This window comes from Charadrius vociferus, unplaced genomic scaffold (assembly GCF_000708025.1).
Source record: "Charadrius vociferus isolate BGI_N301 unplaced genomic scaffold, ASM70802v2 scaffold93, whole genome shotgun sequence".
Taxonomy (NCBI): Eukaryota; Metazoa; Chordata; class Aves; order Charadriiformes; family Charadriidae; genus Charadrius; species Charadrius vociferus.
Genome location: NW_009647838.1, coordinates 1,881,351 through 1,899,822, shown reverse-complemented (window position 1 = coordinate 1,899,822; position 18,472 = coordinate 1,881,351). Strand labels below are relative to the sequence as shown.

Here is an 18,472-nt window from a genome sequence, read left to right as displayed (position 1 = left end):
ATAAGTCTGCACCAGCTACCAGAAAGACCCATTTGCATGCACGTGCCTGTGCGTGAGGTAACAGGGAGGCCAGATGGTCTTCAGGTCAACTGCCGGATACACTGAGTGTCGGAAGCTACTGGGAGGATCCATAGTGCGTGCATGTGTGCATGCAGGAGCAGGGCTGAGCACGAGCAACTGGGATGGAGCTGTGAGCCAGACAGCAAGCCTCACATGCTGGCAACTGCAGAGGCTGCAAATGCGACGGCCACTGACTGCATAGACTCAATGTCAAAGACCAGCTACTGGAAGCATCCATATTGTAGGTGTGTATATTTATGTATACACATTCTACAAACAGGCTTTTATCCTGATCAGCCAGAGAGGTGAAACATGGCCAGGGCACTGGTGCAGTCTGTGCGAGAGCTGTGGTTTCCGTCTGCGTTGATCTACGTGGGCGACCAGGTATGTATGTACATGTATTGTGTGTATGCGTGCACACCCGCCCATTGGGAACACTAGCTCAGCCTGGCTACTGGCTGGACCAGGGGACAGGGAGCCGCAGCAGCCTCGCCTCCGTCAGGCTAGCAGATTTGGCAGCTCCTAAGACAAACCATGTTGACTTCTCAAGGGCCTAATTCCTTTCCACTTACACCATGCATATGCCAAACATTTTTGTTTGATGAATGTGTCTCATGAATATAAGCCAATGCCATTAACATAAAATTTACATTTAAACACAAAAATAATTTATTCTCTAAGAAAAGGTGTAAGATAAAGTTCAGACTGCTCGTTGCCTCTGTCAAGTTTACTTTAAACCCTTTTTAAGGGCAGTTAAGCATAGCACTTAGAAATACATAAAACCTCCAAACTTCATACACTAAAGAAAACATCTCTACCATTCTAAAGAATAACTGTGTCTCTCAGGAGTGTGTTAACCCTATCAAAAAATAACTGTTGTTTTGAAAAATATTTATGCTATTGTGAATGACACAAATTGAAAAGAAACAATGCCAAAACTCTGATTTGGATATTCACCTGCATCTAAAACATCAGTGGTTCTAATTTATGGTTCTAGTTCAAGCCAATCTATAAAATATGTTTCTGGTTAGTTTCAATTTATTGCAAAACCAAACTAGTCTCGAGGTTTTTAGCAGAAGCAGCAAATCTTAGCAACAGTAAGATCAACATCTGTTATTTCACTAAAATGTAACCACTTCATGGTAAAACCATAAAAATATATTTGCTTATGGGATTGCAGATAGGAATATAAAACAGCAAACCTCTGTTTTTACAAGAACATTTGTTTTTATAAGCATACAAACCCTGCAGTTATGCTAGTATTTGTATGTGACCATGTATGTCATGGAACAGGAGCCAGACAGATATAAAAGTAATTAATAATACTATATTAAGTGTCTATATCACCCTAAAGGCTGAAGTTAATGTTCATTTTAGATACAAACATTTTCCCATGCAAAAGGTATGACGTAAATTACATAATCTAAGCAGCTGTACCATATACTCAGGTACTTCCTCTTTAACAAAAAAAAAACCCCAAACCCAACTCTTTTCTTTGTGCAGATCAAAGGAATGATGATAAAGAAAAAGTACTCTTTTTTGAGCTAATCCTATACTTTTGCAAGGTATCTTTTCTTTCTGACATTCTTATAAGCCTGCTCTCTTTCTCTACCCAACCTCCTCTAAAACATGAAAATACCTATCCTGCATATACCTTTCCTTCCACCCATCTCTAACAATGCATCAATTCTGATTTAATAAACGAGATGCTTAAAAAACACTGTGCAGGTAAAATAGCCTCTTCCGAAAAAAATACAGGAGGATCTCTGTTATTTTTCCTTTCTCATTTTAGGTACTTTCACTCTGAACACAGTGGAACTGTGCTGACCTATTAATTTTATTTATTCTACGTTCAGTACACAGACAGAAAAAAGGCACAAAGTACCCGCTGTCAGCTTTGGGGAGTGAAAGGGCACATGCAGGCTATCTCACTGGGGAATGGCTAGATAATCAAGGTAGTGATAAGTAACTTACTTACACACCACATCTGTGTGTCTCATAAAACTCTCCTACAAATGCATCCATACCTTGTACTGTATTCACTGGTTATTTTATCTCGAAACTATTGTTTCCAAAGTTACAGAGCCCATATGCTGTCACACACGCTAACACTTTACATATGGCACAAATCAAATTTAACCTAAATAAAATAATTTAATGACTTTTGAAGACGAAGAAACTACCTTCCCTACTTTCACAACTGAGCTGACTTTAAAAGGGCAAAACCAAAAAATGGAATCACTTGTGGTCTGAAATGTGGTACAAGACATTTTTATCTCAAACACCACCTACTGTATCAGCACAGTGAGAGCAGTAATACCTGCCACAGATTAAAATTGCAAAGTCTACACAAACCAAAAAAAAAAGTGTGAATAAAGGGGTTAGATCCACATCTTCAAACCAATTCAAAAGACATTGACACAGCCTCGTATGTACCTTTAAATCATTTATTATTCTTTATGCAAGTTGAAGTACAAAGATGATAGTGACACACTCATTTTCACAGCAAATCATCAACAGAACTGAAATCAAACTCTGGTTCTTGAATCTAAACATTAAAAGTCCTCTTCATTAACATGGGAAAAACCTTGGGGGAATAGCATATCCAATAAGGAAAAATATCATTCAGAATAAAAGAATTCTTAAGAAATAATGAAGAGAATTGCTAACCTGAAACAAATATCTGAAATCTTTCTGTACTACGTGCAATTTCATATTAATCTACCAAAACCTATATGAGAAATGTACAATTTATAGACAACAAAACAGTATGGTGTTAAAACAAAGAAACGGGCTAAGATTTCACAGACTACAAGGCCAAAATGGACCTCTGTAAGCACCCAGGATGGCAGAGGTCATCCCCAGCTAAAATGGGATTTCCAGAGCCACAGCTAGTTCACATCCTCTAAGACCCCCTAGCAGACCTGCCTTTGCTTTGTTTTCCTGCAGAACGGAGTCCACTGAATTTCATCTAAGCATAACTAAATCTTGCCCTAAGTGTATGGTTTAGTGAGAACATGCTTTTTAGAACATAATTCAAACTGGATATTGCTCATCACTATTTATTATCTGCCCTTTGTGACATAATACTGCAAGTACTACATATAAACAGATACAGAACTGTGGTGAAATCCAAGACATAACAGTAGTATGTTTATTATTATATTACTGAGTCACCTGACCAGAGCAATTAACAAACTTATAACACATTATAGAAAAATACAGTAGTGTATAGGAATCTGCTCTTAATGAGTCCAGTATACTGGTAGGTGCGGGTGCCTTGCATATCTGTGGTTTGTAAGTTTATTAAACTGCCTCATGAAACCCAGATCTGAGGGGCAGGACAGGGGATCCTAAACCCTAGGCATTGTTGTTGAATCGCACAGTTCCAGAATTAGAAATGGTTTCGTAATTTTTGCTCTACGTGCTCCATGAGCACTTAACAACATTTTCCCTACTTTCTTATCTTCTTTTCAGAAATTAATCCTAAAACACATTCAGAGATAGCCTATCTACCCTCTTCTTAGCCCTCCCTTGGGAAGTTAAATAACCCAAGCTCTTCCAGTCATCCGTTATAGAATCACAGAACAGTTTGCATTGGAAGGGACCTTTAAGGGTCACCTAGTCCACCCCCCCCGCAGTGAGCAGGGACATCTTCAACTAGATCAGGTTGCTCAGAGCCCCGTCCAACCTGACTTGGAATGTTTCCAGGGATGGCGCATCTGCCACCTCTCTGGGCAACCTGTGCCAGTGATTCACTGTCCTCACTGTAAAAAAGTTATTCCATGTATCTGCTCTGAATCTACCCTCTTTTAGTTTAAAACCATTACCCCTTGTCCCATCAACATAGACCCTACTAAAAAGTCTGTCCCCATCTTTCTCATAAGCCCCCTTTAAGTATTTAAAAGGCCACAATAAGGTTTTAAAAAAAAAAAACCCACCATGCTGCTAACATAGTATAATAACCAGTAAATAGACATTTTGTCTTCTGCTCCTCGGGAAGCCTAAAGTAATAAAGTATAATCTACTATTTTCTGTTAGAGAGAATCTCTACTTCTGTTCTACTCTCTGGTTATCATTTTTTAAAAAAAAAAAATCAGAGTTTTTGTAATATATTACATGCATTTTCAAAGGGTTCAGGGAGAGGCCACAGCAGTACCCTGCTTTCATAAATCAAGAGCAAGATGCTGTGTGTAAGTCTGTCGTCAAATGATCTTACATTAAAGAAAAGATGGAAGCATTTACCCAATCATATGGAGATAATAACTGCAACTTAAGAAAGTGATTTGAAGTGTTCGTGACTATAACTTCAAATAAGAGAGGGGGAAAAAAGGAAGAGTTTTAATGAAGAGGAAGTAATTTTATTACTTTTTCCTACTGTACATTATCTTGAAATCCTCAGAACACAACTTAGCTGCCAGAAAATATACTCGAACGCATTACCAAAGCACCGACTCCCGAGTGCTCACACGCTAGATCCAACAACTAATTGCCTGGGAAAATAGCTATAATAAGTATTTGTATCTGAAGGGACTTCTTAGGCAGTTAGCCGGAATATTAATCCTTATGCAATGAACTATTTCATCATCAAAAAGAAAGCTTTCTACTACAATGTATTTCTGTCTCAAAACCCTATTATTGATGTAACTTTTTCTTGGGGGAAAGATGCTGGTAGCCACAGATTTTATTATTTTACTGGGTTGCTCTTTAGTGGTAGTCAGAAGTAAATTTCCGCACGTGTATTACAATGTTGCCAATCGCTAACACGCCACCCGGAGTTCCCACAATTAGAAAAATCAGTAAAATGTCCAGTAAGGTTTTTGTGATCCAGAAATAATTTACTTGTGGTCAGTAGTAATCTGTATTAATTTGGTTTACATTATGTTAATGTGACACCACAAGATTTTCCTCAACTACCAGTACAAAAAATTGTCCTGCAGCAAACTGAATAACAGTCACAAAGAATTTGTAAGTGTGCCTATGTTTTCCATGATCAGTAGCAGAAAATGTGTCGACATCAATACAATTGTCTCCAATCTTGTAGATGAAAACCTCAATACACCTTAATTCAGATGACCAGAACATGAGAAGACTCAAGAATCTACTAAATTAAAAAAAAAATAAAATCTAAATATATGTCTACGAACAAATGAATCGTGCTCCCTCCCCCGATTAGTCAAAACACATAAAATACTTCTAGTTTAATCTATTTTAATCTAGACTGGACTACAAATTTCAAAGATCGAAATGAAACCTGGAGTCTTCGATTACTGCTTGCTGATAGAGTTGTCAAGTCCTGACTTTTCAAACTGAACAATATAAAAAACTGATTTCATTCTTGTAATTACTGAGATGTGAACAATGTTCAGAGGTATTGATCCATTTCAAAATTGTTATAATATATCTTAATACCTAGGGGAAAAAAAAAAAGACATGCTTACTAAATAAAGTTTAAACCTAATTGCAAGATTAAGGCCAAAAGCAGCTCCTACAGCTTCCTAACACTGCCTCATATATTCAGTCTAGGTTAGCCCATTTTTGTGCATTTTTTTCCCCCCACTCACCACTGTCATGCATCACAGAGCCCACAAATTGTATTCCTTTGGGATTAAACTAAACTAGAAGATGTGCTGCAACTGCTAATGGACCTCCAGTTCATAGAACCAAATCAGAACTAGTCCTAAGTAAAACCCTTTGAAATGTCATGTAACACCAGCGCTAGCTCCTCAGAAACAACTGCATTGCTCTACATATTTGCTCCTATTGCATCAAGCTACTTGCTAATGTAGAAATTGTCCAGATATTAATCCAGCTGTGCCAAGTGAGTATGGCACATCTACTATACTTTAAGTTAACTGGGATTTAATAAAATAATAATAAAATGATTACATGGATTTCAAGTCAGCCTAATATTTAGTTTGAGCAGCAGTCTGAATTTTAGAAACTGAGACATGTATGTCAACTTGCTAATTAAAAAGTGTACCTTTGGAAGAAGAAATGTAATCGATGTAAGGGTTCTCACCAACTTAGTCTGCATTTTATTTTTCCTCCAATAGAATCCCCTATTTTCCCCCTAGATATCCCCTGTCTTCCCTGTTTCATCCTTCTGACAGTTAATGATCATCAGCATCCCTATGTAAGTCTTATTTTGTAACAAGACAAAAAAAAGTGGAAAAATCCTGAAAAGATTTGAGTGTTTACTATAATAAATGCTACCAGAGATGCGTGTAATGAGACAGTAGCCTAGAATGACAATAAAAAATTGCACCAAAGTGCCATTTGTTTCCTTACCACTTGCGTGGATAGAAACCACTCAGAAATACTGCCTCCACAGCTCACAGTTTGCAAGAATTCTAAATAAAAGCAATCATACAGAAGACAGACGTGTGATATCCCAGTACACAGCTATTATTCATGAAAGTAGGTATTAATGGTGAACGAAAATAATTATGTTGCCAACCGATCTGAATATGATTCTTTATTTAGAATGGCTGTTTAAGATAGATTTTGCTTTTAAGTAAAAACTCACTTTACACATTAATATTATCAGCCACAATACTAAAATCCATTCTCAATCAGAACTAGCATATAAAAACACTGCAAACAATGAAATTAAGCTATTTATACAGTTCTGTTGGTTCTTTTACTATTAGCAAATTGTCCCTTCAAAATTTGTGAAGTCTATTCTAACATTGGATGGTTTGCAAATTCCATGTGTTGTACACAAATGATCAATGGTTTACTCCCATCTTCTGCTTTTCTCTCCCTTTAGCCTATGGAAATAATATAAGCTTACCAACCTTCAACTCCTTAGTGTAGTATCGACTGAAATTCTTAGCCTCACAGAAAGTTTTAAGTATTTCCATTTCTTAGTTGATTTTTATATTCACAGACAAATAAGTCTGGAGCATCTTTCACTAACAGCGAGTTTGAGGCAGCCATCTCCCTAGCTAACTTAACATGATACATGGGGCAGCAGGTCCTTTCCCCCCAGTGGTCTCTTACCAAGCAAACCTAAAATACATTTTCTAACTTAGGAAGAAGAAAGGAAGAAGAGAATGAACAGGAACAGGAGAACAGAAAGAAGCTTCCACAAGGCAAGAAATTTGGTAAACGTATTTCAAATACTAGTATAGACGCTCAGGAAAACTTACAAGAAACAAAGAAAACAAGTACTGATTTTAAGGGTTAATTTTCATTTAGTAATTCAGGTCTCAAGTATATTTGAGAGCACTGAATATGGCACTCTATGCAAAGATGACTGAGCAATTTCAACATAGCAGACAGCAGTCACAGTGGAAGAGCAAACTTCCTATCAATCTCTTATTCATCTTTTACTGATAAAGATATACCTTAGTGAAATGGTTTCATTCAAATCCTATGATATATGCAGAGACTGCTGCAAAAAAGGCTGAGAAGTACCTTTGCCTAAAGCACTTTAAACTTGCCAGTTTCACGTACATTTTTTGTCCTGACATAAGAAGTCATCTCTGTAAGGTGACAGACCCAATTTTCTGCGTATCGAAATGCAGAAGTGTAGTTATCACATACTTGACTGGGAAAAGCAGCTATAAACAGTGTATGACGTAAGGCAGGGCTAAGAGGAGCCCATTTGTCTTGTTAAAATGTTAAAAGATCTCATTAGTGCAGTATTATCCAACTTCCACAAATTTTTTCTAATCCACTGAATATCTATTATTGGAAGATGATCATATTCATCTTCTAGCATTACAGTATAGGTAAATTTTACAGTTTTAAGCACAAAATAGCTAATGGGCTAGACCGATTTTGCTGATAATAAAGCCTAGTCATCGTACAAAGGATTCTGGTACCTTTGCAGAATGAGAAGCAAGGGCATATCGGAAAGTCTGAGATCAAACAATTCAAACAAAAAGCCAAGAGAACAGCCGGAGGAAAGCAGAGATAAAACAGAATTCAGTCGAATTTGTGAAGTCCTGCAAGACGACCTTGAAGAGAAAAGATTCAAGACAACTCTGAAATACATTTTCCAAACTAAATAGTAATTTTGTACACTTTTCCTAAAACACTTTCAAAAGGTTTGATTTTCAGAACTTGGAGGCACCTCACCCTTCAACAGATCAGAGTTTAGAAGCATTTCAGAAGATGAGCACCAAATATTGAGGCCCCAAAATGAGCAGTTGCATTTTAAAATGCAAATCCTGAAAGAAATTAAGCATTATGAAGACATACCATGTACTCAACAGGAAAGAAAATGACCAAGAACAAGCTGATATCAGACGACGTATGTAAGCAGAATAAGTAATACATCAGAAAACAAACAAATGCATATGTTAATATAGATAAGGAAGGGGAAATATGAACTTCATACACTGAACACTTAAACGCACACACTTATTATGGACAAGTTTTTTATACTGCAAGCTCTACACACACTACAGAAGTGAAGTTTTATGGACACATTTGGAAGATAGGAATAAATATGAAAGCTTTGGTTGATATCACAAATAGAAGCCAGGCAAAGCAGAAGCAAAGAAGGAGAGAAAAAAAAGGTTGGATAAAAATGAACTAAACTTTATGCAGACACATGAAAATGAGGGCAAGTCTAAAATACTAAATTAATCCACTAATTTGTTTTATGTCTTTTAAACAAAAAAACCCCACAAATTATGCAAGGTGCAAGTATGCAAGTTTAGGAGAAAATTCAACTAGTATGACTATTTAGGTGTTAGGTGTTCATTTGCTAAATGAGAAATATTGACTAAAGGGGGGCAGGAGGGAAGAAAAGGACAAAGAAATTTTGTTTCCAGAATTTCTATTCATAAACCAGAGATGATTGAGAGCTTTTAGTAGTTACTGATACTATTATCTGACTCAAGCAATACAGACAGAATAAAAGCATCACAAGAGCAACACGTACTAGGTAATATGATGCTCAAAACTTCTGGACAAGAGTTTGTGTGGTTTCAAGAAGCCATCGATAAAAGCTTGAACTTCTTTCTCCCTCTCTTTCGCTGCAGTACCATGTTCCCTAATTACTCTATTTTTTTGAGTCCATGAGAGACCCCTTGCAGGGACTTCACTTCTTTGAGAAAGTAAGAGTGCCAGATGCTCCAGGTAGCCCATCAGCGTCTCTACCCTCACCACAGAGAAGGGCAGACAGGACTTGTCATCTCAGCAAGATACCTTCACACAGTCTATTGCCAGTCGTGCCAGATTCATCATTTTGCTGTAGAAAGAGAGTCCTGCTGATCAGTCAAAGACTAGCAAGACCTGGGCCAAGTAGAGCAGCATACAAGATTAACATCACAGATGACATGACAGTATCTTCCCCAACAGCTCTGGTATAGACTGGCATCTGATCTTTGCTCTACAAAGATGGAAAAATGATGGAGAGCTAATGGAGAAGGTATGCGAAAGAGCCTTGTTTTTCATAAATAAAGTCAACAAAAACTGTCCACTGCCTGGTAGGATAAAATCTTGCATGTTAAAGAATAAGCATTTTAAGAACTAAGGTGACAAGCTCATTTCAGGAGGCTGCAGGATTTATCTGACATGAATAAATCCTTGCAGAAGAAAAGAAAGCTGTTGCAAGGAATGAAACAGATTGCACACTAATGTTTTACAAAAAACAAAAGAAGACATTGTATCCAACAACACTGGGAAATACAATAATTTAAAGTTATGTATAAAACATACCTGTTCTAATTACAAAAAAATGGGTTGGTCTTGATATTATGGAAAACCTAGCCATAAGACAAACTGTTGCAGATGTGGAGATGTAGGCGCAGGACAGAATGTAGCCCAATAACTTCATTTAAATATAATCAGTTAAAACCTTGTTAAAACTGCCAGATCCAAAAATGGATCATCTGATCAGCTGGAAGCAGCTTCCATGGCATGGGAAGCCATTATAGGAGGGAGAGGAGAAAACAGGGGTTTCAGGCTAGGATCTAGAATTTGAGCAAAAAATCTGAACATTGAAGCAACAGATACATTACGGATTGTCTTAATTTATGGTATTAATTTTGAAAGGGGTCCAGCAAACTAAGTCTATGAATAGCTTTTCTAAATACACAGATCAGTTTAAACAACTCTGTTGCAGTAAAAGAGAAATCCTTCCACTAGATTTTATAACCACAGAATTATTAATATGTATGTGAGCTTTACAGTTCAGACCTACTCCAAGACTCGGAATTGTAAGGAAATTTTAGCTATACAGCTTGTTCTAGATCTGGAAGATGTATGCCTGCTCATTTGTGGAATATATCTAACAAGGAATAAAATTATGCAGTTACTATTGCAGACCAAGAAAAATCCAGACAGATTTTCAGAGTTGTTTCCATCATAGCCTGACAGTATTTCAAAGTCTCTTTCAGGTGAGATATAGATGTCAGAATTCATTGTGGGAACAGTATCAAACAATAACAGAGGAATATTTAAGGAGGCTTTTGGACAACACAACTTCAGATGGCTTCCAGCATCTGAAATCAGATGTGGAAGCAGAGCTAGGAAGAACCTCAGAAAACATTAATTCACCCAGAAAAGGAATGCATGTCCCACTGGCATATTAAGAAAAAAAAAAAGATACAGTCTACAAATTCCCTGAAAGTAGTCTCTCACAGATGGCAAAAACATGAGCAGGAACAATTTGGAGACAGATGATTTCAGATAGGAATATGGTGATTGCTTACATTAAAATTCAGGCAAACTAATTATACTTTTTCCTCCTCTCCAACACTTTAACAAAGAAATCTTCCATATTATTGAAATAGCGCAATGCTGCCATCAGTACAGCCTAGGCAATTAAAAATAACAGATTTTTAAAGCACATATGCCACACTCAACAGCAATTGGCATGTTGGCAACAGATATTGTGGCCATGACTCTAATGATATAATAAAGCTGAGGCAGGCACCAAGAATCTTTTCAACATTATAGATACAGCAGCTACGATACTGAGTTACAGCTGATGTGTGTTGGAAGCAGAAAAATAGAACCTTCTGTAAGCATCATCTTGTAACATAACAAAGAGACTGAACTTCTGAGGCGCAGACCAGTGGCATAGGCCAGCTGGGTTTCTGATCATTTTTGTTCCTGCTGCACTTCAGGAAACAATATTTTGCAAAACTGTTTTAAATAAACAAGAACACAACTATAGGATGCTCCTAGCATTTGTCCCCTATTTTCACATTAGCCAAACTGGAGACTGGGAGATTGGCAAAGAACCAATGTTATGAAAATTCAATGAATCATAGCATCATAGAATGGTTAAGGTTGGAAAGGACCTTGAAGATCATCGAATTCCAACCCCCCTGCCATAGACAGGGACACCTCCCACTAGACCAGGTTGCCCAGGGCCACGTCCAGCCTGGCCTTGAACACCTCCAGGGATGGGGCCTCAACAACCTCTCTGGGCAACCTGTTCCAGTGCCTACAACCCTCAAAGTAAAAAATTTCTTCCTGATGTTTAATCTAAACCTGCCCTCTTCCAGTTTATAGCCATTCCTCCTTGTCCTATCACTACATGCCCTAGTAAAAAGTCCTTCCCCAGCTCTCCTGTAGGCCCCCTTTAGGTACTGGAAGGCCGCAATAAGATCTCCCCGGAGCCTTCTCTTCTCCGGGCTGAACAGCACCAAAATGAAGATGTTCACTAAAGCAACTATTTACTCAAACAACATAATATGAAAGTTTTCTATGTACAGTTAAATACTTTTGACTGTACTTGTTTCTTTTAAACTCATGTTAATGATCACTACAGTAATAGTCTTCAGACTCACAAAGCAGCAATATTCTCCTTTATATGCAGGGATAGTTTAAATCTGTGAAGCTTCATTTCTGTGACATGGCACAAAATATAGGATTTTGCTCAAAACAAAGTAAGCCTAATAGCAAAAATACTGCAAATTATAGTTCCAACACTTCTATAAAACAGAGGTCATACTTCACATCATCTATTATTCATATGGAAGTATGTGATAGTCGTTTTCATTTTCCAATATTCTATGGTATTAGTCTTAAAATCTTATTCTTATACTGTTAACTGAAAAGGTTGTCGAGCATTGGAACAGGGTGCCCAGGGAAGTGGCTGAGTCACCATCCCTGGAGGTATTTAAAAAACAGGTAGACATGGTGCTTAGTGACATGGTTTAGTGGTGCATTTGGCAGTGTTAGGTTTATGGTTGGGCTTGATGATCTCAAGGGTCTTTTCCAACCTAAATTCTACGATTGGTTTGTGGTTGGTTTTTTTTTTTTTTAAACTCTATAATGAATACTACTAATTTGCTCTATTTCTTCTGGTTAATATACATAGGATACCATTTAATCTCTAGACTTTTCAGGAAAAATAAGTTTTTTGAATGTAATGAATTGGGTGAGGGTGTTCAATATAAGAACCCACAGGGGGAGGAAAAAGAAGAAGAAGAAAAAAAATATGCATTTACTCTACTAGACAAGTTTTCATAAAGAAATACACAGTCCTTTGTCTTCAAAACAATGTCAAGATCCCAGGCAATTCAATAGCATTAACTGCATCTAAAACAGTATTTCAGACAAAATCTATAATTTTTCAAAAAATGTATTTTACCTGATTTCTAGTCTTAAAACATAATAACCAAAAAAGTAATTCTAGTTTTCAATTTTTTAAGAAGCTAGAAAGGGAACAGTCCCAAATATTATCATTTCGCACTCTGACAGCTTCCTTACTCTTATCCAGCATTTCTTAGGAAGGCATAGTTTACAGAGCTTCTTAAATGCAGAAACATCAGAAAATTAAGAACATTGGTAAAAATCTTAAGGAATTTTCTTCATTGCTATGTTCTAGCCGTTGTTTAATATACTTAAGAGTTTTGCTTAATATTCAATAAATTGTTATGAAATATGCTTTTAAGCACGAACTCAATAATGACATCTACTGGTGACTGGAATTACAGATCAGTTTCACATGAAATCAATGTTTTAAGTACACAGTGAAAGAAAATAAATGGACAGATTATTTGCAAAGATTGATGTAAAGTAAAAATGAATGTGAGTGATTTAATCCATTTTAAAGTAATGCAGATATTCTAATTTCATTAAATAAAACAAATCTAGTAGCCGACTTCCACTTCTCACTTTAAAACAGCGGAAATTAATAACTAATGAATAGACTAAACATCTATCATTTGGTTCTGTGACAATAAGCAAGTGAACCTGACAATTCAGTTGATCTAGTCCTTTGTTTCTATACAGCAGTTGTCCTTTAAAACACAAGGATTTAACTTCCTTTGACTGAAAGTAATCATTTCTTATGTATTCTGTTTAATGAAAAATGTGAACTTCCAATGTTGATGTGCTGAATTTAAGAGATCTGTCTCTTTGCCATAATTATTATTATTTTGTCATGCCTCACAGTGGCCTACAGTGTAATTGCGAGTTGATAAAAACAGTCAAGACGTGTCAAATACATGCTGGCTATGCTCATTTTTTTCCTGTACATTGATGGCCTTCTGCTTTTCCCAGATGTCAGGTATGAGATTTTTGGTGTGATTTATTTCCATCACTGCTTCTTTAATATGCCACGAAAGGTGTTTAACAGTTACCTTTTGATATTGGAAAAGCATCAGTATTTCAGCATTCCCATACAGGAATTTCCTTAATTAGACAATGAAGTTTTTTAAAAGCCAGTTCACCTTGCTCAAGGCAGAAGTACTTAAAACTCTTTGATTACAAAAAAGATTTTACTTCTCTCCTGTAAAACATGCCTATATTCCTGCCTCACTGAAATTATTTATACTCCCAATTATTGATCTTTTTATCCTTCATATTCTGCAACATCAATTACAGAACTCAACTAAAATCCTGTTTTTTAACAACTGAAGCCATAATCATCTCTGCACACGTTGTATCTGAACACTTGCCCCAACCCCAAAGAAGAGTCTAAAAGAGCAGAACTCTGCAGAACAAAGGCGGTTCACATGACTGATCTCATTAAGGGATTAAAAATTGCATTTAGAATGGATTCAATTACAACAGTTTTAATAAGCTTGGATAAATGAAGCCTAAAACATCCAGGAACCTGATTTAGGCACTCCAAGGCCAAGATAGATAAGACAATTTAAATCAGACTTTTTTTTTTTTTTTTTTTCCTTTACAACGAAGAACCCAGAATTGAAAATCAGGACCAATAACCTCATAGCAAGGTACTTCATATCAGGGGATGTATACCTCTTACTTTGTTCTTATTTCTATTAAAGAGAAAGAAAATAAAACATTGTTTACATACACTTAACTTTCAATGTAAGCCTCTTAAAAACCTCTTCTCTCTAGGCTAAAGCTTTACAAGTAATATTTCATATTAGAGTGTTAAGTCAAAATGAGACTTGTACGACATGCAGCTCCCAGGCCAGCATGGCCCACCAGCAGGTGAGAGGCAGAGTGCTCAGCCTGCAGCGGGGTAGCAGAGGAACAAGGAGTAATTATGGAAGGTACTGCACCAGGGAGGGAGCTAATACCAACGTGAGCAAGAGAGGTGCAGAAGACTATTGCTGCCGGAAGAAGGAAATCCTGCGTTAGGATTTTAATGTCCACATACATTGCTGCTCTACTGCTACAATGCCACAGTTGTGCAATGAAATTCTGACAAAATCTACATTACAGCATCTTCATTGGCTCTTAATAAAATTAAATATTCACCTAAAAATTATTGCTTAAATGATTATGTTTTTCACTTCATAAAGAAAATATCTGTTTTTTTTCTTAAAAGGCACACTACAAGTCTTTCTTGTTATCACTTTTATATCAAATGCCCTCCAAACAAAAACAGTTATTATACAAAAAGGTAGATAGTTCAAATTAAAATTATTTGGTGATGTATCATGGCATACAGTCAGTAAAAACCCACTGAAATAGTTCTCTTGTAAGCACACAGAAGGCAATTAATAAAAAGCATAAAATGGATCCAAAAAAGGCATAACAGAAAACTATATTTTTAGTAAATGCAGTAAAAACATACATAACAAGGTGCAATTTATATTATCTAAACATACCTTTCCAAGATCTGCAGCCTGTTTTAAAATATCTCTTTTTAGATCTTCTGCTTTCTTGGAATGAAAAGAATTACTTTGACTCTGGATGATAAATACAATTTCTTTTAATTCTGTGAACCAGAAAATAAGAAGATTTAAAGACAAAAGAAGTTATTTTTAGTTTTTCTCCAAAGCTACTGAGAACCCAGGTGTGTGGGGAATCTACTACACAGCAAGCTATTTCTTTAGTTATACAAACATTTCATGAAATAATAAAAAGGCATTATTTAACAGACAAAAAAACCCAAACCAGTCCTTTTAAGGATTAACACATAAAAGGTATGACATGACAATGAGATCCTGCAGCAACAAAGAAACTTACGACCCCAGTTAACAGTAACCACATTCATGAAGTTCCTTTTTGTCCAATACACCAGCACTCCTTATTACCAGAGGTAAAAGGTGTTGTCGCAGATCAGCATCTCCCCTCACCAGGCAATGGATGAACACAAAATGGAAAAGATGCTTCCCCAATAAAGAGTTTTAAAACCCTACCCAGAAACAAACATCAGATGGGGGAGACACGCACATGAGAACAATGAGGTACTACTTTTGCCTGACAGGACAGCACCAACACCTCAAACATGTCCTCACAGTGTTTAAAGGCACCACATTTGAGAACTTTCACAGGAGAGGAGAGTGTGAGAAATTTAAAAAGAAACCAATGAAGTAGATTTGCAAACATTTATGGACAGAAATAGGTGATACTATGGAGAAGCTGAAGATAGCCAAATTTTCTCGATGACGGTAGATAGAATAAACTCTCAGCACTTTAAAAGCTAAGAAAAATTTGCAGATTTGATCCTGTTCAGAAGCAGAACACAGCAGAGGATGAGAAGGACAAAGGAAGAAGAGAGGACAGACGCCCTTTCTAGAATTCTTAACAAGTTTGACCTATGCTGTATAATCCACCCAAGACCATAAATAAATAGCAACATATAAAATGAGGAGACAATAAAAATTATTGCAATTTCTGTTTGGTTTACCCAAAAAGGTTGAACTTTCTAGATACTATGCAGAAAGCGTGCAGATGAAGAAATTCGGGGCATAGTAACTTAAGAGGTACAAGTAAGTGACTGACCAATTACTGCCTAAGGAACAAAAAAAGAAAGTAATGATGTTCAGTGTTCAAGGAGACAGGTGGGGTGGGTGGGCAGGGACTGAGAACTGCGTTTAAATTCTGTCACTCAAAGTGACAGTCAGATCAGGCATAAGAGGTAACAGATTCTAGTTAATTCAAGGAAGAGCACAGAAAAGGCTGCTGAGTTAATGTTTACAGATAACATCACTCCAAGACAGTACCAAAATGAAAGAAAACAAAGACAAAGTCCCATGGCATCTGTACAGAATGTCAAAAAATACAGAGAAGGAAAAAAGTGCACACCAAAAAAAATTATACAGGTAACAAAAAATATGTAGGAGTCAAATTTCAGAAAAGCGGAACTTCAAGACCACCATCATTAGCAACACTATGAAAGCTGACAGAGAAAATAAAGATATAAAACTTCTAGGAAAGCTTTCTAAGAAAAGTTACTGGTATTCCATTGAAACCAACCTTTCAATGAGATATAAGAGATGTCAAATTGAAGACAGTCAGGATGAAAGCTCAGTAGAGAAAATCCAGAGAGTCACAGCTAAGCAAAATGAAAGCTGCCAGATTTTACTACAAGCAACATCTGTGTGAAGACAAACATCCCAAGGACAGAGCACCTTAGAGGAAGCATGAAAAGCTTCTGGTCAGGCAGCAGAGTACTCCAACACTTAACCTGCAGTTTCACTGCAGTATAAATTCAAGTTTTATATCATGCAATATTTATTTTTAAAATGTATACTCTTGCATCATAGATCAAGTCAACCTAAAATATCCCAGTTTCACATCAAGATCTTGACCTCTAGGTTAAAAATGCTAACTTCGCAGATAAAGAGTGAGTGAAGAACAGTGGAATAAGGTGGAGAATAAATGTCCAAAGACAGAAAGTCGTAATCTCAAGGAAAAAGAGAAAAACTGAGCACTTGAAGAAGGATCACAAGAAAAACAGTGGCAACACAAAGAGGATTAACCCCAAATATCTTTGCTAATATTATGAGATTGTCATGTCCAGGACCTGACCATCGATTACATTCCTTTGCTTCTCTGAACAGTTACTTGTTAATTTAGATCTATGACAACTCAAAGCTGCAGTTAAATGTTTTTCTACTTTTCCCCTGATACTCTTTTCTCTCAATTTATTAGCTTATTCACCAAGACAAACTCTGAAAATGTCAAATTGTGTGAGGTTTCTGGTGATAAAAGTTGCAGAGATGGCATAAGCACTGACATAGATATCAGTTCGGAATTCACATTTTTTCCCACACAGCATTTCTTCATGTTCTGACCCACTCTAACTTCTTTAAAAAAATATGCACAATATAAATGTCTGAATAGCAGCTATCTGCTGTCTAGCAAGAAATTTGCTAGATTTCCTGTGCAAAAATTAAAATTAGTGCAAAAATTAAAATTACACTTCAAAGATGCTAGTGAAAGTCAAAGGGCTAAATCTACATGCACAACACTGAAAATATCCCCAGAGATAAAAAGCAAAAACTGTATTGCTTTATATAATTACTGGTTTAGTATCAGTACATTTACAGATATGCAAGCATCTGAGTTACACTCAGTTTCACTTATGGTACATTTAACAGCTGTGATATCCCACAATAGAATACTTTCTAGCAGCAAACTAATAACTACTGTGGTGTTACTGCTTTAATCCAATGGCAATAGCTTATTCTGCTATAGACACCTTAAAATAGTTCATTAAAAGAAATATTCAGTGTATTAAAATGTCAACAGAAAGTGTGTATAACTTTAAACAACTAAATTGTTTCTCAAGTTGAGAAATAATCAACCAAGCAAGACAAAGAATGGAATCTTTTGAAAGACAATATCCAAAAGAGCTACTGATATACCCTGTTTATCTTGTTTTTTTCTTTTCTCTTTTATTTCCCTAAGGCATTTCCATATCTGGAAAATACCTTCAACAATCTCAAATACTCATTGATTGGAAAGATACTGCAAGTTCACAGAAAAAAAATATTAAAAATTGGGAAACAGGAATGCTTAAAATTCCTGAGTCGTATCACAACCACATCCCATTGGAAAACAGAATGAAGCCATAATCAACTTTCAACAAGCCATTAACAGTAATGTGTGTTTTAGCAAGGATACAATGACCCTATGCAAAATAAGCCTCCTTCGGAGTTATCACTAAATCAGTTCAAAATATGGCTATGGGGAAATACTGCAATTTGGAAGATAAGCATTGCAGCATAATGACCAGCACAAATAAACTACCTGTATGATTTCTTTTTTCTTTTTTTTTTTTTTT

At 36.4% G+C, this 18,472-nt stretch overlaps 1 protein-coding gene across 1 annotated transcript in view; it reads right to left on the bottom strand.

The window, feature by feature from the left end:
* The window catches only part of B3GALTL (beta 1,3-galactosyltransferase-like), a 61,285-nt gene that overhangs the window by 31,493 nt on the left and 11,320 nt on the right, over nt 1–18,472 (bottom strand). The window contains exon 4 of the mRNA XM_009882848.1: nt 15,066–15,175. Coding sequence (XP_009881150.1) covers nt 15,066–15,175 — 110 coding nt within the window. The remainder of the gene's footprint in view (nt 1–15,065; nt 15,176–18,472) is intronic.